Here is a 22,578-nt window from a genome sequence, read left to right as displayed (position 1 = left end):
GCTGGTGGTGAGCCTGCAAGTTGAAGCCAAAGTCCTCGCTCTGCCTCCAATTGAAGGACAGATCATCCAAAACGGGAAAATCTGAGAGCAAGATCATCGCCAAGTCGGAAAAAAGAGAAAAAAAGGAAAAAAGAAACGCGAAAAAGAAACGCGACAGAGGCAGGGTTCGAACCTGCGCACCCGAAGGTATTAGATAGCGAGAATCATGTAGATAATTCAAGTCTAACGCTTTAGACCACTCAGCCACTCTGCCTGGTCGGTGATATTGCCGAGGCAAGCATCATTCATGAACTGTAGACCATTGCGACGATGGTTGAGTCGCAGAAATGGACAAGTTCTATGTTAATGCTGTTAGATGACCGGGGTTGATGATTAGCCTCGCGTCAACAATGGCGCCGAGAACGTAGATAGTTGTCGGTGCTTCACCAATCTGCGCAGTAATCACAGCAATTACCGCCTGCCTGTCTGCCGCTCGTTTTCGTCCAAGCTGCTCACGTTGAGGCAGGAAAGGAACCCGACTGGCTGCAGCTGTCCGAGGCAACCTGCAGAAGGGAGAACTCTTGCCGGGGGTCGAGCCACCACCAGTAGGCTCTCCCCCAAGGGTGGCATTGTTTCTGGGGGATCCTAAATAGCCGGTTGTTGTCCTGGATTCCTTTCAAGGCGGGATTTGGGTCGAGCAGAAGCGCAACTTGGACCCGACTTGGACGGCGGTTGGGTCCGTACTTGGGGCAGCTGGAGGGTGTAGTCGAAGGTCAAGGACGGGAGGCAGGGCATATCAGACGCTTTAGGACGTATAGCTGTGTAGTGCTGCTGTAGGAGGGAGCTTGATGGTGTCCCTCTGGTGAAAGAAGAGTATTAGTGGGTGGGCGTGAAGACAACAAACGGCTGAGCAACTTTTCGTCGCTTCAATCAGTTCCTCGTTACAGCATGGGACGCCGGCTTGCCGCGGTCTCTGAGCAACCGGGAGGTTCTCGACAGTCAATCCTCTCGGTAGCATGGTACTGCCCGTTGTCTTTACCTCAGGCGTACCGACGGGGAAATTCAGATTGTCACAAACTCCCAAGACAGCCCGCCGTCTTGTAGCATGGCACTGTCAAGGTTGTCGCTCCGCAGCCTCAGAGTTGGCAATGACTCGTTTCCCGCTGTTGGGGTACCCGCTTGTGACGGAGGAAAGTCGAGGACGGGTCTCCAGAAACAAGGCAGCTTTCTGTTGCAGTCTGCAGCAGGGCATCGGCTTGGAGAAGAGAAGTGGTGGAGGAACTGCTGCATCAGCGACATGAGCGGCAGCTGAGCTGTCTGGGCGCACTCCATCCAGTGCTTCTCCGGTTAGCAGACTGATTCCATGCGCGATAGTGTGATGGGCAATGATGGGAGGAGGCGTCGAGAATACGTGAGACAAAACTGGCAAAGGCAATTCTGGGCAACATACCTGGAAGGAGGAGGCTTGCTCACGGTGGCACGCGAAGGCAGCATGTTCAAAGCTAACTAGGTTGGTGTGGAGAGTCGAGCAAACAATAGACTCGATAGGGAGGTACTCCGACAGAGGCGAGAGACTGGAAGCACAAAGGTAAGAAAGCCCCGAGAAGAAGCGAGGATACAGCGAGGCGAAAGAGTAGGTACCTGTGCCAGCTGCAGAGAATCGACAGCATGGAAGTGCTTCTTTGCCTTGGAGGTCGAGAACAGGGCGCAGACCAAGGACGAAGAGACTGAGGATGAATGAATGGATAGCTGAATGGAATTCGGATCGATGGAAGATGGAGGAAAGATAGAAGATGAAGGTTTGGCGTGAGAGAGGATGGAGAGGGCAAAATTCAAAAGGAGGGGGAGGGGGCCAACAGAAATACTACTAGGTTCCCACTGCTCGAAACTCCCAGACACCGAGGCCACTCGTTTACCTCCCCTGTTGCGGCCATCTCAAGGCACGCGCTCAACGCCATACAATTATGCCTTCAAAAGCATAAGCCAATCTCTCCATTCTTTTTTTTTTCTCTCTCTCTTCGTTACCAGTTCATAAAATTACGCGCCACCAAGAGCCATTCCGCGGCGAGCCAGTCAGTGGTAGCAGCTGCCAGCTCTTCGCCGTATGCCACTGACACAAGGTAAAGTATCCCACAAGCGGCGGTATGACCTTGCTGTGCAACATCAATCGAGGGTTTCCTTTGCAGCTGCTAACTGTGCAGTTGTGGCTCCATTCCAGAAGTCGTCCCCCAAGCACGGGGCTCATTCGACGCAAGCATTTTTCGAGAGCGTTCCACATAATGCCTTTCCCGACCCCTTCAACTGCCGCAATCTCTGTAGCTTCGTGCTGGCTTGGGATTCACCCCGAACTACAATACAAGAGAAACCTATCCAGTGGTCTACCAATGCTTCAGTGTCGCTTGTGGTACTTCTAGGGAGGAGTGTTGCTGGCTTCAGTCTTACTTTTGCAACCTGTTGGGTCGATTGCCCTCTCTGGTGGCTGCAAACTCCCCAAGTATCGAAGAAAGAACGCTCTACGTCCTCACGGGCACTCAAGAAGTCAAGCCCCATGATAATACTGCTCCATGAGTGAGGAATCGAACCTTTGCTGCCGCCTCTGTTGTCCTCTTCGGCGGTGCCTCGGTTGAACACTTGCTCAGAGAGCTTGAAGCGCCAGGCTACAATGTCTTGCTGCTCTGGCTGGTACCATGGCGCCCAGAGACCAAGCGCCCATCGTCGCCTTCGTCTCGATCAGTTTCGATAGCGCATACCTGGACGACAAGGTCGCATTACTGGCATCGTGCTGACTCTCTATGCAACAAGAGTAGTCCTGCGGCTTCCATTGGGAAGAGCGCCCCCCTGACCGTCTACAACCAAGTCACAACTTGCTTTCTGTTCACTAATAGATTCGTTTTGGACTATTCCGACTCCTTGATTCTCACCACTCAAACTTAACATCTGCGCCAAGTAACCTCAAAGACCTTCCCACCAGCGAGCCGAGAAAGACGTGCCAAAGCACGACAAGAAGCCTGCCTGCCCACGACGGCAAACCAGGACTATCTGGCGTCGATGCCGGGTCAAGTACTGACTCCTGCAGCCTGTAAGTCTGCAGCTCATATCTTAATCCCAACTGATTTCGTCTGAAGGACTCGCCTTCGGGCGAAGGGGGACGGGAGATTCTCCCCTGCGGTGGAAGCGTGTGGAGAGAACTCAAGTCAATCAAAGGACTGCAACAACTTCCCCAAACAGGCATGCCAAAGCAATACAAGCAGCCATGTCCGCCAGCCCTCATGCAGAAAATGACGACGACACAGACCGAATCGAACGATCCCAGAGACCTCGCCGGGCGGAGCGAAACATACAGTCGAAGCCGTCATCGTCCTTTTCGACGAGAGCCCAACGCAACGTGCCACAAAGTGTCTTCAGACAAGCGTCGCAGCTCGCAACGGCGGGTTGCATCTCGGCGACAGCAGTGGAACTGATACGTTCAATATATGGCAGCTCTGCAGTAGTGAGGCGACGCTGTCTGTTGCTGCGCTTTCGAGAAGAGTTCAACCCGATACGGGAGGCCTTGGATTGATTGGAAGTCACCTAGGGAAGCAATTGGCTTTCCTGTGCCATTTACATACCACAATCCCAAATCCAGTCCGGATGCCGGTAGTACGTCTCTTTCCAGTCCTGCTGCGCCATCAGCGGTCATTCCAGCAGCCTATGCGCATCTTGCGTTCCCGTCGACAGCATCTTCACGACAATTCTTGCAGGTCCAAAACTTGGCATCATCCTTGGATGCATAAGATGCTAGAATGCGATATTTTCATGACACGCCTCCTGCTACCTCGTAGCCGTTCGCCTGTCATTGTATAGCAGATTCTGTATCGAATATCAGAGCGCAAACACCGTCTGCAGCTCCAATACTTACGACATGGACTTACAAACTTGCAAGCTCCTCCTCTCCTCCTCTACACATGACATGTGCGCTAAGCTTTCACCAAAGGGCCTTGCTCCGCACTCACTCTTGCAACGGCGAGAATTTTGGAACTGGCTTCAAGTCTACACAGTGGTCATGGCTATCAGCAGGCAGCATCAAAAAGAAGCAGTCTTCATGGCTGGCAAGATGAAGGCTTCAAAACGATATGATTTTCCGTCGACCATCCGGAGCAACTCAGATCACCAAGAGACAAGTTGAGAAAAGCCTTGAGGTTGATAGGCAGAAGGCACCGAGGCAACAGAGCCCATACCCCGCGACCCATCACTGCTCACTGATGTCAGGGAGCAAGTGGCCATATTCCGCTCGACCGCATTTTGGACATCTACCAGCCGTGTGTCGCTTCTCTGGTGTCTTCTTGGCCTATCATCAACTTGATGTCGCTCGCCCCCCCCNCCCCCCCCCCAACATTGGTTGAAGATTATGTATAAATGATGGTGTTCTCCCCTCGACTCTTGCATTCATATAGTAGATGCTTGATCTAGATGACCGTGGACAGCGGGGGGAAACCCCCAGAACTCTGCAGCCTCTGGCCGTCCGTAAGTATCGTCCTGGCAGGTCGTTGCGATGTCATGCTGATCAATGTAGCAACGTTATTCCATGTATGGAATGTTACCGCTACCTGGCCGCATACCCTCGCGATATCAATCGCACGCGAAATCTCGCTGTAGAACCATGCAGTCATCCTAGTCGTGGTAAGTTCATGATGACGTACGTGGGTGAGTGATACTGATGTAGAACAGGTCGCAGTACGCGTTATGTACGATGTATTGTTGGCCACAAGACGTGTACGGTTGTGCTGGAAATGCTGGTTAAAGCAGGTCGAGTTCTCAATATGTTAGCCGCCTCTGGTGATCTGGTACGTTGGTCGTGATGTGTTCATGATAATATCGTACTGATATAGTGGACAGTCTGCCTTAGCCGATGCACAAGATGAATACTAGGGTCTCGACACAGAAGAACAACATATCCGAAGCCCTCTCATGCAGGCACGTCGCAATCGTCGCATTCGATATGAGAGTTACACTCCCTCTCCGTCTGTTGCTTCGTCGCGCTCTGACAGCACGGTATGTTTTCTTCATTGTTATTATGATATATGTACTGACCGGTGTCGAAGTCTTGTGTTCTGTTCTCTGTGAAAACAGAGACAGAGCAAAAGCCTATAGTAATCAGTTCTGATGAGGAATCGGTGGCAAGCCTGGGTCAACTGGCCTGTTAATCAGCAGAAGATACTGTCGTTATGATATTAGATGATGAGGTTGTGAATGATGCGGAGGGCAGTGTGAGTTTGTTTGAGGATGATGGGCGGGAATTTTCTGGTTTCTCAGATTGATTTTAGTAGTTTTGGTATGTCTTTTGGTATGTAATATAATCATCTTGCGCCCATGTCATTGTGTCTTGCCTGTGATCTGCTGATAAGTTCGTTACGAGCTCAACTGTTCCTCATATGCCGTTGACCTACATAACAATTTATTTTGCGGTACACATGCTGAGCAGCCCAGTAGCTACTCCATTCCCCTGTTGTCGTCCCTCGTTTCATAAAAGAGACGGGTGAGAAACACGTCAATCTCATTCACCTTCTGGACAACATTGCAATACTGAGTCCTTGGAGAATGTCCAATCGCAGTCAAAGCTTTGTCGATTCTCACATGGATCATGAAGTCACTGATGCTGGTGAAACGAAAATGTCCTCTATCCAACCAGAGACCTGTATTGACGCAACTACTCTCTGGCTCGCGAAACAAGATGTATAAGAGCCAAGTCCCCAGATAAATCAAAGAATCATCACCAAACACCCAAACTCCTAACGCCCAAGATCCAATCCCTAAATCCAATCCCAAACGCCCCAACGCCAACGCTCAACGCCTCCAACACCAAGCGCCCAATATCCAAAACCCATGTCCAAAAGAAATATCCAAACCCGAACGCCCCAACTCCAACGCCCCAACGCCAAACCCCCCAACGCCAAACACCCAATATCCAAAAACCCTATCCAAAGGGTCGAGGTCATGGTCGCATCGCCGATCCCCTGGTTGGCCCCAGTAGCCGACGGCCTCATCTCCAAATTTCGCCTGCAGTCGAGCCATGAAAAAGGGAAGGATACGATGAAGACAACAGAGGCGAATCTCTGCAGAGGAAGCTAGAGATGACGGGAGTGTAGAGGGAGCGGTTGTAGTGTCATGTTGAACGCCAAAGGGGAATGGCAGACAATGGGGTGAGGGCGAGTCGTATTTGCCCCTGGCCACACAGGCCGAGTTGAAATGCCGACCGCTCTGCCTTGTCGGACAGGCACGAGGATGGATATGGATCTCGGCCGACCGACGCCACGAAGGCGTAAACGCAGCTCAACAGATGCTGACAGATCTCGGAGAATGGGGCCAGAGACGACGCAGGAGAGACGCGGCCGAAGGATGAGGAGGTTGGAGACGACGAAAGAGAGTATCGGTCGAAGAGGTCAGGGGTCACGAGGGCGCAGGAGGTGCTCGGCAAAGGAGGTCTGGGACGACAGCGGCAGAGACCATGAGAATGTCGGCGGAGCTATATTGCGAGTTTAGGAATTATAGGTCAGTATGGGCATTGACGACAAATAATATGCAACGAAACATCTACAAGAACTTACAGTGAAGCACACGCTGGCGGACAACGACATCGACTGGGGTTTCCGGCTAGACCTGATGAAGCACCCGGTGCTTCGTTGGGATTGTCAGCTGGTCAGCTGAGCAATTCAAAAGGTAATAGTTTCACTTACTGTAAAATCTACTGCGGCTGTCCGTGGCGGCATGTAGGGTGGTGTGACCCTCCCTCCTGAAGAAATGTCAGCATCAAGGGATGCTCAACTCTGACCGAGATGATGGAAATATGGATGATGGAGTCGAGAGGACGAAGATGACCATGTCAATGAAACAGGAAAGAGAAGAGGGATATAGGGACGAGGAGCAGTATGCGTTCGTGGAGCAGTATGCGTTCGTGGAGGAGTATGCGTTCGTGGAGGAGTATGCGTTCGTGGAGGACGTGGAGGACTAGGAGCAGTATGCGGGTATGCGGTCGCGAAGGTGTATGCGGTGGAGGACGAGGTGGACGAGTTGATCGAGTTGGAGTTGAAAACGATGGATGCGATGTCGATGTCGATGGTGAAGCCGAAGTCGAAGCCATGTCGATGAAGTCGTGATGGACGCGAGTGATGGAAAGGGGCAAAGAGAGGCGGAGGGATGGGCTGGAAGAGACAGGACGGCAGTGCACTCACCGAGTCGAATTGAGGGTCGAAAGAGGGCTGCCGCAGCAGAAGAGTGCAGATGTGGTTTGGTATCCAAGACCATAAACCAAGACAAGCTGATGGAGAAGGAAGAAGAAGAAGAGGAAACGGAACGGGGGGAGAGGGGGATATTTATACTCGAGGAGCTTTGGGTTCCTTCCTGGATACTCGAGGCACAGAGAACCACCTTCCGAGGATTTCTCTGCCGTGGCGGCGTTCGACAAGGGCAGGTAGCTGTCGATGCCCCAGGGCTGGGCCAATGGCAGCTCAGGGATAGCAAGCGTTGTGTCGAGAAGCGAGCTTCCCCCTCACGTACGAATGCTCTCCGAGGGAAGTTGCGTGCCTGGGTGGTTCGTGTTCGCGTTTCGGTACCTGAGATTGGTCGAGAATGGTCCGAGATGACGCATTCGAGCTTTGAGGAGGAGGAAGGTGAGCATTTTCGTGACGATCTTGGTCCGATTCGTCGTCACCTTCTCTTGATTGCTCGGCAAGATGCATCAGACATTGCGAAGCTTGACGGAGCGAGAGATCCGTTGCTCCTCACTTGTTGAAGCGTGTGGAAGGCGTCCGCCTGGTGTTGTGGGCAGTTGATGCCCCCTTATGGTGGTGAGCGTATGGGTGGTCCAGAGGCGATTGTGGTGGTTGAGGCTATCGTGAGCGATGAAGCCATCGTGAGTCTTGCGAGCGGGACTACAGTATTGCGCTCAAGGTTGCAGATTGTGTAGATTCTGGATACCTAGAGAATCGCGGCCTAAGACACCATTGCCAGCTGCCATCAGTAGTTCTACCGTCCCGACAGTCCAGCCTTTCCGCAGCCAAATCCGCGTCAACCCAGACCACATTTTGTACAAAATTGCTTCTATCAATTTGCAACAGAAAGAAGGACATTGCCTTACGTTGTGGTTGCTATTGAACAAATACTGATCGAGTTCATCCCCCTTTGCAGGGCTGAACTAGGCCCCTGAACACAGAAGCCGTAGCTACACGAGCGTCTCTTACAATCTATGTGCACGAAAAAAGCCAATAAAGAGAGCTTTTGACCAGCCTGGTCCCTGATCACTGCGTTATGCGTTCATTGTTATGCCAATAGTAACGTCCACCTGTACCCAGAGCGCCCATGGGGGTAGTATGGAATACTGGCTTTGGGAGGGATCCATTGCGAGCAACAATTTTATCCAAAGACTATGGCCTCCATCACTCATTGTCAATACTGGCTGATCAGAGTTTCTTCGTGGTGCACTGCCCGTCCGCTTCTCCCTAGTCATAGAGAGCCCGAGAACTTGACAGGCGCTTCTACCCCTGAATGAATTACTCTACAAGAAAATACTCCAAAGAACCCACCCCAAATGCATTGTACATATCTCCCAATGTATTGTGACACAAAATAGCGTGCGCAAAGCTGGTGTCGCTGAAGTTGGGTTCTTTACACGAAAGTCTTGAGGCACTGACCTCGGGGAGCTTATGGAATACGAAACAGGCAGGGGCGCCAGTTCCCTCTGAACGTCTTGGCTCAACAGGATTCTGGTCGAAATGCCCATGCTTATCCTGGAGGACCAGCGCAACTGCTGCCAACCGCTCACGGGGGCATCCTCTGTCATAGACATTGTTCGTGAAACTCTTGGAGCCTACAGACTTCAGATATCACCTTTGGCAGAGTGCAGATCTCCTTGGGTATCAGCTGCTTCAATTCTCCTTCCTTTGCCTGGCCACACCACATTGTATCGACGCCGAGGCGAGGCCCGGATGAGGAGAATGTTCGGTTCGTTGCATGATCTTCGATCGGCCGGAGTCGCAGGATCGGATTGGCCGTCAAATCTGTTGTACAGGAAGGAGAAAATGGTGCTGCAGGAGCCGTTAGTATTGCACAGGGGCCTTGGATAGGAGAGAATAGGAGAGTCTTTTGGCTCTTGACGTAGAGAGAGCTGTCGTCTCAAGAGAATGGGCCAATACCACAGATCAAATGACGGCATAGAAGGGGAGAGAGAATTGCCAGGCTGGGTAGCAGCTGTAGACGAATAGGTAGACGAAAAAAATGGGCGTTGGGCACTGGTCGCAACAGGTTTGCCACCCCTTAACAGGAGGCCTAGAGATGGGCTTTGTCCGATTGCGAACAGCAACGCCATTCAATCTTCACAGTTACCAGCAACACCAATCGAGCACAAGACTCAGGAATCAACGCAAAATACAGGGAGCAGTATTCAACATTAGTTTTCTAATATGGAAAGACGCTTTCGATTGTGCTGCAAATAGCCATACAGCTCGCAGCGCTTGTTTGCTATGGGTACACACATAGCAGTACTGAAGGGAGCGGCTCGATACCAGAGGAAGAGCGCAGAGGAGAGTCACCATTTCATGGAGCAAGATTCACGAAGAAGATTATAGGTACGCATATAAGGTATTGATTAGGTTGAATATAAAATCAAGCAAATAAAAGCAGAACCCACGCAGCGAGTCTCAAAGCCACGCTCCATGGACTCCACCCTCGAAGAGTAAATGTGCTGCAGAAGTTGGTGACAAATGACCGTGATTACAGCTTGATGTCCTTCCGCTATCCCCCCCCCCCCCACCCCCCGTATTTGCCCAGGTTAGCCGCCTTGTGTAGGTTGGTGAAAGAAAGGAAGAACCTTCAGCATTGAGAAGCCCATGCGAGTAAGTTACTGCTCGGGAATGTCCGTGCAGAGAAGAGCCTGGCCAGCCTATTGCAACCATGAATCAGCTACCATTTTCATCGGCGAAATACTGACAGCTGGTTGAACTTACGAGAGGGAGAACGCAGCACTGCGCCTTCTTGCCGACGTCCTGGCAGATGTCATTGAAAGCATCGACATTGGCAGGCGTACTGCGAGCTATTACGGACCAAACAAGTCAGTGCAGGGACTCTGCCAGAGGGATCAAGGGGAGACTTACGGGGCTCGCAGCTCAGGTCAAGTACTCCGAGAATGCTGACATCACAGCACTGAGGGTCACCATAAAGCAGAGGAGAGCACAAGTCGGAATCATCGTCTTCTCCGTCACCATCATCGCCACCGCCGTCAGTGTCGTCGCCATCATCCCCGTCGTCAGAAGGATTGCTATCCCCATCGGTGGGAGATTGCTCAGGGGCTCCAGGAGCATCGTCACCGTCGTCGTCGCCGTCGGTTGGAGGGGGGGGAGAAGCGGTGGGGGGATGAGAAGTGGTGGGGGAATGAGAAGCGGTGGGGGAATGAGAAGCGGTAGAGGTAGCAGAAGGAGGTGGGTAGGTGCTATACTCGTCTCCTCCGCCGTTGGTCGGATAAGAGGGGGGAACGGTAGTAGAAGGAGGCGCGTAGCTGGTGATCTTGTCTCCGTCGTCGGGGCCGTCGTCGTCTCCTCCGGGGCCGGCGGGGTATTCCGGGTATTGAGGGGCGTAGTCAGGAGGGTACTCGATAGGGTATTCAGGAGGGTATCCCACTTCTCCCGAAGGAACGTCCCCGTACGTCGGAGGCGGAGGCGGGTAGGAGCCGGCGGGCACAGCAAGAGAGCCGGCAACGAGGAGAGCCGTGACTGCGAGGAGCTTCATTGTCAAAGTTGGAAGGTCAGTAAACGAAGGGATGCCGTTGAAAGCAAAGATTGGAAGCGATTGGAAAGTGAGAAACAGTTGGAAAGCGAGCCTCTGCAGTGACTGTGGAGAATTCGCTGGTGAACAAGACCAGATGTCCAAAAGAAGGGATGGGATTCATCACTCATACTTATAGCTGAATAACAGATCAACGAATTCTCTTGTCAGGCAACACAAAGATGCACATTGACGCCTCCGGTGGGAATAAACACGTTAGCTCACGAGGTAGACAAGAGAACAGAGCGTCACACAGGATGCCGGCTTACACGTCGTACTTAAGGCACGAAAACCGTGATTCTCTTTTCGTCTGGGCATGGCCAGGGCGTGGTCGTACCATTTCCTATCCGGGATGTTTGTGCTCACAATGTCTCGGCGCCCACGCTACACGAGACCCATGCGGGCGGCTAGAGGATCCGGCCCAGGCATCAGGAGCTGAACCTGCTTTGCCCTGGTCTCTTCTTTGGGGGCGGCCATGAGTAGCACGAAAGCGTGGAGCAGAGCTGCAGCCGCCCGGACCCCCTTTTCGTTCAGCCTCGGTTTAGCTGGAGATCGTGGATTATCCTGTGTATTACGGCTTTGTGATCGGCTGCTACCCTCCGTATCTTGTACAATCTTGGCCCTGGTCAAGTCCATCTTTAAATCCCCAGATTGACGTTTGATCGGTACGCAAAAAGGTAGATTGCCCCGTCCCATCGCGGCTCTCGACCTCTGTTTCGACGTAATCTCCACCAAGTATCTCGTGTCTCATGTGCTTCCGACAGTGACTGGGTCATTACTGGCACTGCAGAGCAGACCAGCCCACAGCTGCATCTCTGAGAGGCTCGAGTCTGCTTGATTGCCAGTGAGGGCTTGCACTGCGTCGCCCACTCGCAACGAATTCTCTTTGAAGGACAGACAGGCAGTCTCCGGTGAGAAAGTCAGCTCGTGATTCTCTCTGCTTGATGATGGACTTTGCTGACTGAGGCGTAGCTGGTGAGAAGGTGGTAACAGAAAGGCGAGCTTGCTAGGAACAACAGGATGGATGGAGGCCATGATGCATGCTTCCGAGACGTTTGGCATTCTATGTTGTACCCGGAGGCCCCGGTAACGCTGTTTGGACCTTTGTGTATCGATCATCGTACGACTCTTAAATCTCCGTAGTAGCTCGAATGTCCCGCGATCCGGGATCCTGAGAGGTCTCCCCCTGGTTTAATGACCCCCCATCAGACGCCCAGATCCTGGTTGAATTGATGCGGCCCCCAAAACCACAAACAGGGTATCGAATGATCGGTGAGCTGACCATCGCATCTCGATTGATTGTGTGGCTGCTTGACTCCTTTCGGCACCAGGTCAGATTCTTTTCTTTTTCTCGCCCTCACATTGAATGCAACCCAGGATCCCGTTCATTGGATCCAATGTCTCCCCCCCCGCGATCTTTGGCTTCCCAAGTTTCGTTCCCCCCCCCCCATCTCATACCGTCGGTATGTCTGTATGCCCAGCCATCGTGTCCGGGACAGCCTCCTTGCTCTTTTGCTTCGCGAGTTCCGTGTGGTGCGGTGGAATGAGATTGTAAAAGATGGCCATCATGAGGCCTCCCACCGCGGGTCCAAACCACCAAACCCATTGGTCTAAAGAATGGCAAACAAATGCGTCCGCTCGTTAGCCCACTGTGGCTGAAAGAAAACCGCAGGGCAATTTACCCTTCACATGCAAAAACCTAACCCTAGACGAGGGGCCTTCAGAAAGCGGCAACTCACATGACATGTTCCGTCTCGCGATACCAAAGGCCAGGCACCTCGACGGGTTCATCTGCGCTCCAGCATAGCCGGGTATGATTCCACTCGAAGAAAACGTCACCAAGCCCAAGGACGCGCCAACCAGCAGAGGGCCCATCCGGGGGCCGAAGAGGGCGGCCTGCCGGGGATCGAGGCCGACGCCGAACGAGAGGAAGAGGAGGACGAATGAGGAGAAGACTTCGTTGAGGTAGACTTGGCCTGGGGATGCCTGCGATGGGTCATACCAGCAGCCGCCTCCTTGCAGGCTGATGGCCGTAAGATGCACGGTTATTACGTGTTTTTGCAAGGTGATACGGCAGCATTACTGCATGATGGGGATGGTAGTGGAGAGACAGACCTAGTTGCTCGTTCACGCCCCCAGACGCCCAAGAGGAGTCCACCGGCAAGGGCGCCTCCAAGAGTCTGTCCAGACATGTAGAGGATGCCTAGAATGAAGAGAGGGTCAGAAAGGTTGATCATGGGAAGAACAGTAGAGTGAATGAAGGCAGAAGAAGCAAAAAGAACACATGCATGCACAGCTGACGTGGCATATTCATTCGGGATAAGTAGTCAGGCAACTGAATCATTCGACTATAATGACGCAAGGAAATGGGAACGGCCCCAAACGAGACATACTTACCTCTAGGCACGGAACAGAGACCCGTCAGAATGGCCGAAAAGGTAATCATAGGATTCAGGTGGCCACCGGAAGCAGGTGCCGTGGCGTAGATGAACGTCGATAACAGTATGATGTTGGAGATGCCAATGTAGCCGCCGACCTGTGGCGTCCCGTAGCCTTCTATGGTAGCGGTGATTTGGCCGGAGAGGAAGACGAGACATGAAGTTGCGACCATTTCGACGACCTAGGTATCATCGATAGTTGTCAGCCTCTCTCGCCCTCAACCAAGTCACCTTCAACCGACTCAATAAACAAAGCCGTTATCGCCTGAAGAATCGATTTGTGAATGAAGAGAAATGAGAGTCGTGGAACGATCGAGGACAGAGGCTGAAAGTTCAGTGCAAACCCACCGCTGACTTCCACACGGACATGTCCAGCCACTGCCCGACAAAATAGTCGCGGCTGCGATACCACGGCGTCAGCCTCACTCCTCGTGGCCGCACCGCCGGCGCAAACGATCCGTCAAAGGCCGCCAGGTCCATCTTGGATGTTGCAGACCGTCGCCCGGATGCCGCAGTATCAGAGGATGAAGGGGGCAAGTCTACCGCCGTCTGGAGCCGGGTTGCCGTCGCATCGTCGCCCGCTGGCTGTGGCTTCTTTTCCTGTAGTGACTCCATCGCCGGACTGGAATCGGATACGGATTGACGTCTATATCTTGAAGGCCCGAAGATCAGAGAGGGAAAGCTTCTTGGCTCTCTGCCGTGTCGGTTCGAGAAGCTGGTAGTAGAATAGGCGACTTTGTGTCCGCGGGAGAGCAAGTCGTATATAACCCATCTCTCGAGAGCTGAACGACCAGCACATACACCGAATCACTAGCTCTGTCAATTCCTTACCCCCAGCTTCCGGACGAACTGTATCCCGTATCAACAGCTTGTCAGATCCAAACCAAGCGCGAGGGCTCCGAAGTATCCACCCGGAGACGCTCAAGATACGTCCAAACGCCGGACTCTGCAGATGCAAACAAGGATTGCGGATGAAGGTTGTGCGCCCGACAGCACTGCTAGTTATGCTGATTTGACTTTGTCCGTCCAGGTGCTTTGGGTATAGCCTCGCCCTTGCTGCTTAACAATGCAGAAAATAATAATGACATGTGGCGCTAGTAAGCACCAGGCGTGCCAACAATTGGCTGCGCTGCCGGTTTAGCAGCCCTTTGTCACCTCTGACAAAACAACTCGATCGTTGCCAAAGTTACCTCATAAGCACCAGGGTTCCCATAATCGGCACAATCGTCACATGAAAAGACTCGGCATGCCCTCGTCGCGTAGGTATGTATACCATGTAAGCATATCCGACTACCTATAATGCGCAGTCAATGGCTTTGTACAAATCCCGCTGGCTGCCAACTAGAGGGAATCATCGTCATCGCGTCGTGAAAGAGAAACGCAGAACAAAAAAACAATCAAACGCCTGGAACATAACAGCGACGCCAGTGCTTCAGAACAACCATCCGATAACCGACTTTGCCTTTCCTTTCCACCCCTTTTCTTCCTCCACCTGCTCTTCAGCCGTGTGCACATCTGTCTCAAGATCCATCTCATCCAGTCTCACAATCTTGGTCCGCTTGAATATTTTCCAGCCCAGGTACATGACCAGCATGATGGGCAGTTCGATGTAGAAGCTGACGAAGCTGACGCCGTCAAACGATGGACTGAAGCAGCTCCAGCCCTGCACCAGGACCAGGAACGAATTGAGGATGATGGCAAACCAGGGGCCGTACGGGTACGTCCAGTTCTTAAAAGGCAGCAGATGCGTCTTGCCTTGGCGGGCGACGGCGGCGCGGAAGCGGAGCGAAGTGACGCCAATGGCGATCCAGCTCAGCTGGTTACTAACCCCGACAATGCTACACAAGATCCGATTAGCGATACAGCACCAGATGAATCTCAGGGGCATCACGTACTTTTGCAGCCACGACCAGAGCTGACCCGCGCCGATGAAGCTGGAGCCGAAACAGAGTCCAGCAACAAAACCGGTGGCCAAGACAGCCACCCAAGGCACCTGGTTACGGTTGAGGGTGCCCAGGAATCGGGGCGCGTGGCCCTCCATGGCCAAGGTGTACAGCAGCCTTGTTCCGGCGAACAGCGCGTGGTTGCCGGCAGACAGGACGCTAGTCAGGATGACGGCATTGATAACGCTGCCCGCGGCCTTGGCACCGGTCATCTGGAAGACGATGGTGAACGGCGAAGTGCGTGTTTCCTTAGAGTTGAGGTTGGGATAGTCGTAGGGGACGTTGAGCCCGATGAGAAGAACGGCGAGGACACTTGGGCTTGTCAGCGGACACGGAAACATCGCGTATGGCCAAGAATATGGCTTGAGAGGGACATACTAAAAAAGGAGAATTCGCCAAAAGACATTCTTCACAACCTTGGGCATGGTGACAGTAGGGTTCTTGGTCTCGCCGGCCGTGATGGCAATCGACTCGGTACCACCGTCTATGGACTCTTGTCAGCCAGACGCACCACACGACGTCAAGGCTACGCAGCCCAGCCACTTACACGCAAAAGAAGCAGTGACAAACACGGACGCAAATCCGCCGATGCCGCCGACGAACGGAGCTCCGGGAATATGCCAGTATTCGGCCCCAATGTAGCGGCCCTCCGAGTTGCCGCCGCAGTTGACGACAATGCCCATGACAATGAAAACCTAGGAGGGTGTCAGCTTGCTGGCTGCAGGTTTGCAGTATCCGGTTGGGGTACTCACAACAATAGTGATGACTTTGAGGAGGCTGAGCCAGTACTCAAGCTGTTTGGCGATCCTGTCAGTCAAACTGATCCTGCACACACGAAACAGGGGGCTGCTTACCTCGCCGTATGCCCGCACAGTGGCAATGTTGACGACAATCAAGACGAACCAAAAGATCAAACTGAGCGCCCATCCAGGGAAGTGGTCGGTCCAGTATTGCAGTATCAGCTGCAGGGCCACCAGGTCGGCTGCAGTCGACACGGCGTCATTGAACCAGTAATTCCACGTCAGCGCAAAGCCAAAGGCGTCATCCACGAAGCGACTAACACCCGGTTACAATGTCAGCACATTCCCATGTCAAAAGACTACAGAGGCAGTGCATACCCGGCAAACGTGCAGAAACTCCCTGCAACTGGCAGAAAGGCAGCCATCTCTCCGAGACTGAGCATCGTGATGAAGACGATGAAGCCAACGATGGCGTAACAGATGAGAATCGATGCCGGGCCGCCGGTAGCCAGCGACTTGCCCGTGCCAAGGAAGAGACCGGTGCCAATGGTCCCTCCAATGGCGATCATCTGAACCTGGCGTGCGGACAGAGAGCGGCGGAGACGGTCCTGGAGAATGTGTGTCGAGCCTTCGAGTTCTTCGTTTGGCACGGCCCCGACCTCGTTGTGTTCTTTCTTGCCATAGCCGGGCATCTGCTCCTCGCCGAGGTAATCCTGGCGATAACCCATGATGAATCACTCAATGTGCAGGCGTTTCTTATTCGTGTGGTGGTGATGATAAAGACTGTGGTCAGAAAATGAGAGGCTTTTCTGCTTCTCCTGCACTGGATATTTTGCGTGTATCGTGACGGACTTCCAGAATGAGCGCGATGCAATGCCGGCGCCTTGGCAACGGGTGTGGCGTCCCTATCGGGCTATATCGAATCGACTGCTATGAAAGCAACCGCTTCGTTCGGTCCCAGTGCCCTATATAGCAAAGCGAGACGGAAGACTGCTGAGAGAGCGCAGGAGAATAGAGACAGCGCGCAAGGGGAGGATGTCACGACGCGGCGAGTCTGCAGATGAAGTAGGTCGAGATTCTTGCATTCATTAGCGCCTTCGAGAACAAAAAGAACCCATGCCCTTATCTAATGCAAAATGCTGCCCTCCCACCTCCCAAAAAAGCCAAAAGCGAGGAAAAATCTGGCGATGGCTGCGTGACGGCGTTCCGTGCGCGGAGTTGGCCGCTGGGCTAGGCGATTGCGTGATCGAGAGATTTCCCCACTGGGGAGACAGACCGACGGCGAGGCTCCAATGAGGCGTGGCGAAGATGCGGTTTGGGGACGACGAGGCCCGGATAAGGCTTGACAGGGCAGGCATGGCATTGGCGGCCCTGGGAGCTCGAGAGCCACCCGGCGCGGCGTTCGATTGGTATGTACATACTAGAGGCGGGCAACTGCCGCAGGGGATCTGCAGTAATTCGCAGTAGCTGAAGCTTCTCCTGCACCCCGGACAAGGGCATTGCTGACAAAAGCACACCCGGACGGAGAATCCAGAACCCAGCAGAAGACGCACCTCGACAGCTGCAGCACAGGCGCGCACTTGGGCTTGTACGTAATCGAAAAGCTCGTCGTCGGCCGGGATTCTGAAGCGACGGCGGCCGAGGCATAGTAAGACCCTCTGTTTCGCTTGGTGCAGATTGTCGCTGCCTGTCGGCATCACAGAGTGTTGAGTCGATTGTCGAATTTGATTCGTCGAGACAACGTCGTCGAGCTGCCTCATCATCTGTCGTCAGTCCATCAGTCCACTGCCGACCGTCCAAGCTCTCTCCAGCTCTCTCACCGCGCTACTGAATCCGTACTCCGGTGCTGAACTGCATGTACATGCGAGCCTGGCCCCGGTTGGAGGCGCTTTCTCGGCGGTCGCTTCCGAGTCATGGAGCCGTTCAGTCGGCGTTGGAGCCAAAAGCTGACCTGACCGGGACGGATTGACGCCTTTGCCAGCATCCGTTGCCACGGTCATCAATGCGCCCACCAACCCTCTGGATTCGGCTGCGGCCATGCAAAGTCTGCGGCCAAGGGGCCGGTGCTCATTGAAGGCGCTGATTGCACCATCGCAGCGGCCTTTGATGCCTGTCGACAGCCGAATGAGAGGAGACAGATGTCGAATTCGTTGTGGGCGCGAAGCGCAGAGAGGGCAGAGCTGCTTCAAGGATGGACAATTCTTTGTATTGGGCAATGATTGACGAGATGATATCATTTTCGTGTGTGCGTAAGTACCTATCGAGCCCTCGCTTTTTTTGCTCCTTCCCTCCAGTCGAGTGTCATCGCAATCATCACCGATAAGATCATGCGCCATGATGCCGCAGAAAGTCTCCGGTAGGTACATGATCTACAGCGCCTGCCCAGCACAAATGCAGGTACAGGGCCTGGACTGCCTGGCGAGGCGCCACAGCCACACCTCAGCGCCACAGCACTTATCTCAGCCAATCTCAGCCCTATCCGTCCCATCGCCAGCTTCCCAGTTTCTCAACTCTCGTCTCTCATTCTCCAGACTCAAGATGCGACAGGCGACGATTTGAACGCCACCTCGCAACTCTCCTCAATGATGCAATAATAGAATCCCGGTCAATTCGCCCGTTCTTTTCTCAACTGATCGCTCCAACGCCTGTGCACCGGTTTCTGCCCTGTTTACGGGCCCACGATAGCACTATACCTCCGCTCCGCTCTCCGAATTGTCCATTCAATCTCATGAATTCCGACTCCGTTCCCGTCGCTCGGCTGCCGGCATGATGCCATCAAGAGCCACAGACCCCCAAACCGCAAATTTGGCCTCGCGTACTTGTAACGCCGGTCAACGTGGCTGCCCTGTCACCAGTCAGATCCTCGACGCCTGGGTCACTCGATGTTCACCGGCTATACAATACCGGGTTGTGCTGTCGTTTCGACTCAATGAAGCCATCGGGCTCTGTCTACTCAATGTCGATGTTAGCAACGGGCTGAAGGTATGCATGTCTGTTCTCATTTCTCGCTGTCCTTCATTCTGCAGCAACATCAGCCTATTTTGTATTCAACCATAAACTTTAACTCTCTCAGTCATCTTTGGGATACACTCAGCATCGTGACGGGGTCTATTGTCAACGTCCACTACTGTTATTACACTTATTCAGCTCAAGAATAAGCCGATTAGTCGACGCATTGTCTATCACCTCGAACCGCATGCAGCTGATCACCTTCTCTAGGGTTAGAAAGGCACTGAGCGGTTGACAAGTCAAAGTGTCGGGTCATCAATTTCATCCATCAATGGCAGGAATTGCACAACTGCCGCAGGAATACGCATGGAAAACCTTGAAGGGTTTCCACCTGACTCGCTGAACTTGCCCACGAGTTTCTCTCTCGTTGCGGCGCCTTTTGTCGCGAGCCTTCGTCGCGAATGAAGCCGATAAACCGTCGCTCGTCCTTCTCCGTGGAGGTCCAGAGCTTCTCTATGTCCAAGCGGGCTGCAAGAGCGTTTAACCTCAACGACCGCGCCATATCCTCCGACTTCCAGAATTGTTTCACATGAGGCTTACCCGTCATCGGATCGTATCGGGGAGATGGTCGACGCGATTCTTCTGTGCAAAAGGGCAATTTCCGGCGTCGAGTGCCCAGGCTGCATGAGCCGAGTACCTATCCTTTGTGATGGCACGTACGCTTCAACCTTGCTCAGTGCTACCATTTTGCCCATGTTTGAGCGATTGACCTTGGAAGCTATTATATCATGGCTTCCCGCTTATCTCCTAGCTTGTGATGATTGTCACTTGGCGTGAAGATGCCAGGAGCTTTCATTAGCGGTGGACTCTACGCGAGAGCCGCGTGGCCTTTTTCGAGAGTGATGTGTCTTCGAATCAACGTGAAGGGCTAACATCCATCCACACTCTAGGCCTCAGCGTCGTCTCTCAAATTCCTTGTCGGCACCCGAACACAGCATCAACCCGCATCGACCGATCCTTGCCAGTCTCTTTCTTTCGGGGATATTTACGAGCACTCCGGAGTGGCTGAGTGAATTGTCAAGGGCTGCTATCGCAACCCCTCCATCAGAGACGATCATCCCCAAGTTCGTTTTCTGCAACCTCTTTGAACACTTACATGACCACCCATACGCTGTTGTTATATTAATAAAGATCAAGAAATTATGACTTTGTTTTTTTTTAACGCACTGATGCTGTTAAATCGAGACGGGCTANCGGTTTGATGCCTACTTTGTCTGCGGCCAATACGGTGATCGCCCAATACTCTTCGGTATCAAATCACAAGTTTAGGCAGCGTTGTTTGATATCAGATCACCTTCCCTTAAAGTCGCATATTATTGATTCTTGTACGTCTCAGTCCCAGATCTGGTGTCCGTTACCCCGCCGTGCTGCTGCTCAAGGGTACCTGGGTATTGGCGGGGACTGCAGTACTTGTACCTTCTCAGCCAGCGAAGCCTTCGTGCAGCTCGCGGTACAGTATACTTGATTCCTCCATCTTCAAGCGTTACCATCTTGGGAGGCACAAAAACAGTCTCGACGGCCAAGATTCCGAAGAGCCTCGAGTTCTCTTCCATTCACATCAAAGTAAGCAGTTTGACATCTTTCTTCGGTTCCATCAGGTCCGGAAGGACTTCAATCTGAACGCACTGCCGGCTTATCTGTCAGGCGTGAAAACTCTTTCCTTTCATGTCATTGGAAGGCGGAGGGCGCACCTCCAGATTACAAGCAAACCACAGCCCAGCCCAAGACTCCATATTACATTCATTTATCGCCTTTCTTACACAGTCAAAGTATCAACTGCTGCATCAACCATCTCCTCTTCCATCCGTGATATCTCGACTTGGCTGACTTGTTGATATCAAGAACCTGAATTTCCTTCATACAATGAACAAGATGCCTTTGGTCCCACGCAAAGCAGCGTTCGCTGCCGCAAAGCGGTTCTACTCGGCCTCTCCCATCTCCGCCCCAGCCTCAGGCCTTCGCATCAACGCCGACAGACTCCAGGAGACAATCCATCACACGTGCCAATGGGGAGCCGCGCATCGATATGGGAGGTTTGTCCAGCAACTATCACCGACTGTACGACTCGAGCGAAGCTGACACAGCATGAAACCCTAAGCGGCCCAACGGAGACGGGCATGTCGCGGCTTTCGCTCTCCGATGATGACGCCCAGGTGAGGCGCTGGTTTGCCGAAGAGGCGCAGAAGCTGGGCTGCAGTCTGGTTGTAGATCAGATCGGAAACATGTTCGCCAGCAGACGCGGATCAACACCCAATCCCACTCCCATGATTGCCATGGGAAGTCACCTCGATACTCAGCCGCGAGGTGGCCGGTACGACGGTATCCTTGGAGTTGTGGCTGCCGTCGAGGTTCTGCGGACGTTTGCAGAGAATGGATACAAGACTCATCACGACGTCGGAGTCGTCAATTGGACAAAGTATGTTCAAGCTTTTCGCGATTCCCATTTCCTCTCCCTTGCTTTCGCTTTCACATTCAATGGAGTGGCTTGTTCAACACCCTCTTTGCATGTCATTCACAGTCTAACTCCCTGAACAGCGAAGAAGGTGCTAGGTTTCCCAAGTCGATGATGGCCTCTGGTGTCTGGGCCGGCAAAATCCCCCTTGAACAAGCCTACTCCCTAGCCGACATCTTCGACCCCTCAGTCACGGTCAAGTCAGAGCTGCAGAGGCTGGGCTACATTGGAGACGTCGCTTGCTCGTCCACCGGCTATCCCCTAGGCGCCCACTTTGAACTGCACATTGAACAGGGCCCGATCCTCCAAGACGCCGGCAAGAAGATTGGCGTTGTCCAGGGCGGCCAGGCATACCGCTGGTTCACCGTCACCGTCGACGGCCGCGATGCTCACACGGGAACGACGCCTCTCAAGTCTCGCAGCGACCCCCTGCTGGCAGCATCCAAGATGATTGTCGCCTCCAACTCCATTGCAAAGTCCCTCGGTGCGCTGGCGTCCACTGGCGTCTTCAAGATCCCCCCGAGCTCTTCCACCAACACAATCGCCTCCCGGGTGACCTTTACCCTCGACATCCGCCATCCAGACGACACGGTAGTTGATCAAGTGCAGAGCCTCTGCTTCGAAGCCTTCAAAGACATCGCCAAACAAGACGGCCGCGGCGTCAAAGTCGACTGGACCCTCGATACGGATTCCCCAGCCACAAAATTCGATCCGGACTGCATCAAAATGGTCGAGAAGGCTGCAACGGACCTGGTGGGATCCGACGGCTGGCTGCACATTACCAGCGGAGCCGGCCACGACAGCGTCAATACCAGCGCCCAATGCCCCACGACGATGATCTTTGTCCCCTGCAAAGACGGCGTGAGCCATCACCCTGAAGAGTATTGTAGTCCGGAGGATTGGTAAGCTTGCCGCATAGCATACATATCTCTCACGATAGACAAAGGCCATACTGACAGCCCAATGATAAACAGTGCTCTTGGAGCCCAGGCTCTTCTCGAATCAGTGGTGAACTACGACAAGCTCAAGGCTGGGCAGTGATCTTTATCACGGGTAGGACAGCGTTTGGTGGTGTATTTGGATCAGTGTGACTGGGAGTGAAAGCGCGCTACCTTGTGCTATGGTATAAAAGCTTCTTGGATGAAGTGCGAGATATCCGTCAGGAGCCCAGCAAGTCATGACAGCCTCCCACGGATTCTGTGGACAACTAGATGTCTGTTGCATCA

General features: G+C 53.2%; 7 protein-coding genes across 7 annotated transcripts; 2 read left to right on the top strand and 5 right to left on the bottom strand.

The window, feature by feature from the left end:
* Positions 1-4,826: 4,826 nt before the first annotated feature.
* Positions 4,827-5,162, top strand: CCMA1212_010371 (uncharacterized protein; the record flags this gene model as incomplete). Its single annotated transcript, XM_073707419.1, has 2 exons — positions 4,827-5,010; positions 5,061-5,162. Exons 1-2 carry the CDS (start codon positions 4,927-4,929, stop codon positions 5,160-5,162), a joined length of 186 nt encoding a protein of 61 aa, XP_073554049.1. The 5' UTR covers positions 4,827-4,926.
* Positions 5,163-6,405: 1,243 nt separating this feature from the next.
* CCMA1212_010370 (uncharacterized protein) lies at positions 6,406-7,633 on the bottom strand (the record flags this gene model as incomplete). Its single annotated transcript, XM_073707418.1, has 6 exons — positions 6,406-6,481; positions 6,564-6,651; positions 6,693-6,748; positions 6,835-7,214; positions 7,271-7,496; positions 7,569-7,633. The coding sequence occupies 6 exons, from the start codon at positions 7,631-7,633 to the stop codon at positions 6,406-6,408; spliced, it is 891 nt and encodes a 296-aa protein (XP_073554050.1).
* A 2,217-nt stretch (positions 7,634-9,850) lies between these two features.
* On the bottom strand, positions 9,851-10,734 carry CCMA1212_010369 (Trihydrophobin; the record flags this gene model as incomplete). Its single annotated transcript, XM_073707417.1, has 3 exons — positions 9,851-9,892; positions 9,957-10,042; positions 10,104-10,734. The coding sequence occupies 3 exons, from the start codon at positions 10,732-10,734 to the stop codon at positions 9,851-9,853; spliced, it is 759 nt and encodes a 252-aa protein (XP_073554020.1).
* A 1,488-nt stretch (positions 10,735-12,222) lies between these two features.
* On the bottom strand, positions 12,223-13,823 carry CCMA1212_010368 (uncharacterized protein; the record flags this gene model as incomplete). The annotated part of the gene is made up of 5 exons (XM_073707416.1): positions 12,223-12,380; positions 12,510-12,793; positions 12,886-12,973; positions 13,168-13,390; positions 13,557-13,823. 5 exons carry the CDS (start codon positions 13,821-13,823, stop codon positions 12,223-12,225), a joined length of 1,020 nt encoding a protein of 339 aa, XP_073554019.1.
* An 817-nt stretch (positions 13,824-14,640) lies between these two features.
* Positions 14,641-16,619, bottom strand: CCMA1212_010367 (uncharacterized protein; the record flags this gene model as incomplete). Its single annotated transcript, XM_073707415.1, has 7 exons — positions 14,641-15,046; positions 15,104-15,463; positions 15,530-15,635; positions 15,699-15,846; positions 15,904-15,945; positions 16,006-16,207; positions 16,270-16,619. 7 exons carry the CDS (start codon positions 16,617-16,619, stop codon positions 14,641-14,643), a joined length of 1,614 nt encoding a protein of 537 aa, XP_073554018.1.
* A 237-nt stretch (positions 16,620-16,856) lies between these two features.
* On the bottom strand, positions 16,857-18,128 carry CCMA1212_010366 (uncharacterized protein; the record flags this gene model as incomplete). Its single annotated transcript, XM_073707414.1, has 4 exons — positions 16,857-16,945; positions 17,006-17,339; positions 17,445-17,654; positions 17,712-18,128. 4 exons carry the CDS (start codon positions 18,126-18,128, stop codon positions 16,857-16,859), a joined length of 1,050 nt encoding a protein of 349 aa, XP_073554017.1.
* Positions 18,129-20,284: 2,156 nt separating this feature from the next.
* Positions 20,285-22,393, top strand: CCMA1212_010365 (N-carbamoyl-L-amino acid hydrolase; the record flags this gene model as incomplete). Its single annotated transcript, XM_073707413.1, has 5 exons — positions 20,285-20,463; positions 20,743-20,933; positions 20,999-21,316; positions 21,436-22,254; positions 22,327-22,393. Coding segments are annotated over 5 exons (1,572 nt in total), but the record flags the coding sequence as incomplete, so codon positions are not given.
* Positions 22,394-22,578: the final 185 nt, after the last annotated feature.

The sequence above is a fragment of the Trichoderma ghanense genome (assembly GCF_004382785.1).
Source record: "Trichoderma ghanense strain CCMA-1212 chromosome Unknown scaffold_25, whole genome shotgun sequence".
NCBI classification, from domain to species: Eukaryota; Fungi; Ascomycota; class Sordariomycetes; order Hypocreales; family Hypocreaceae; genus Trichoderma; species Trichoderma ghanense.
Note: the sequence above shows the minus strand (reverse complement) of the source record. Positions and strands in the feature narration are given on the sequence as shown.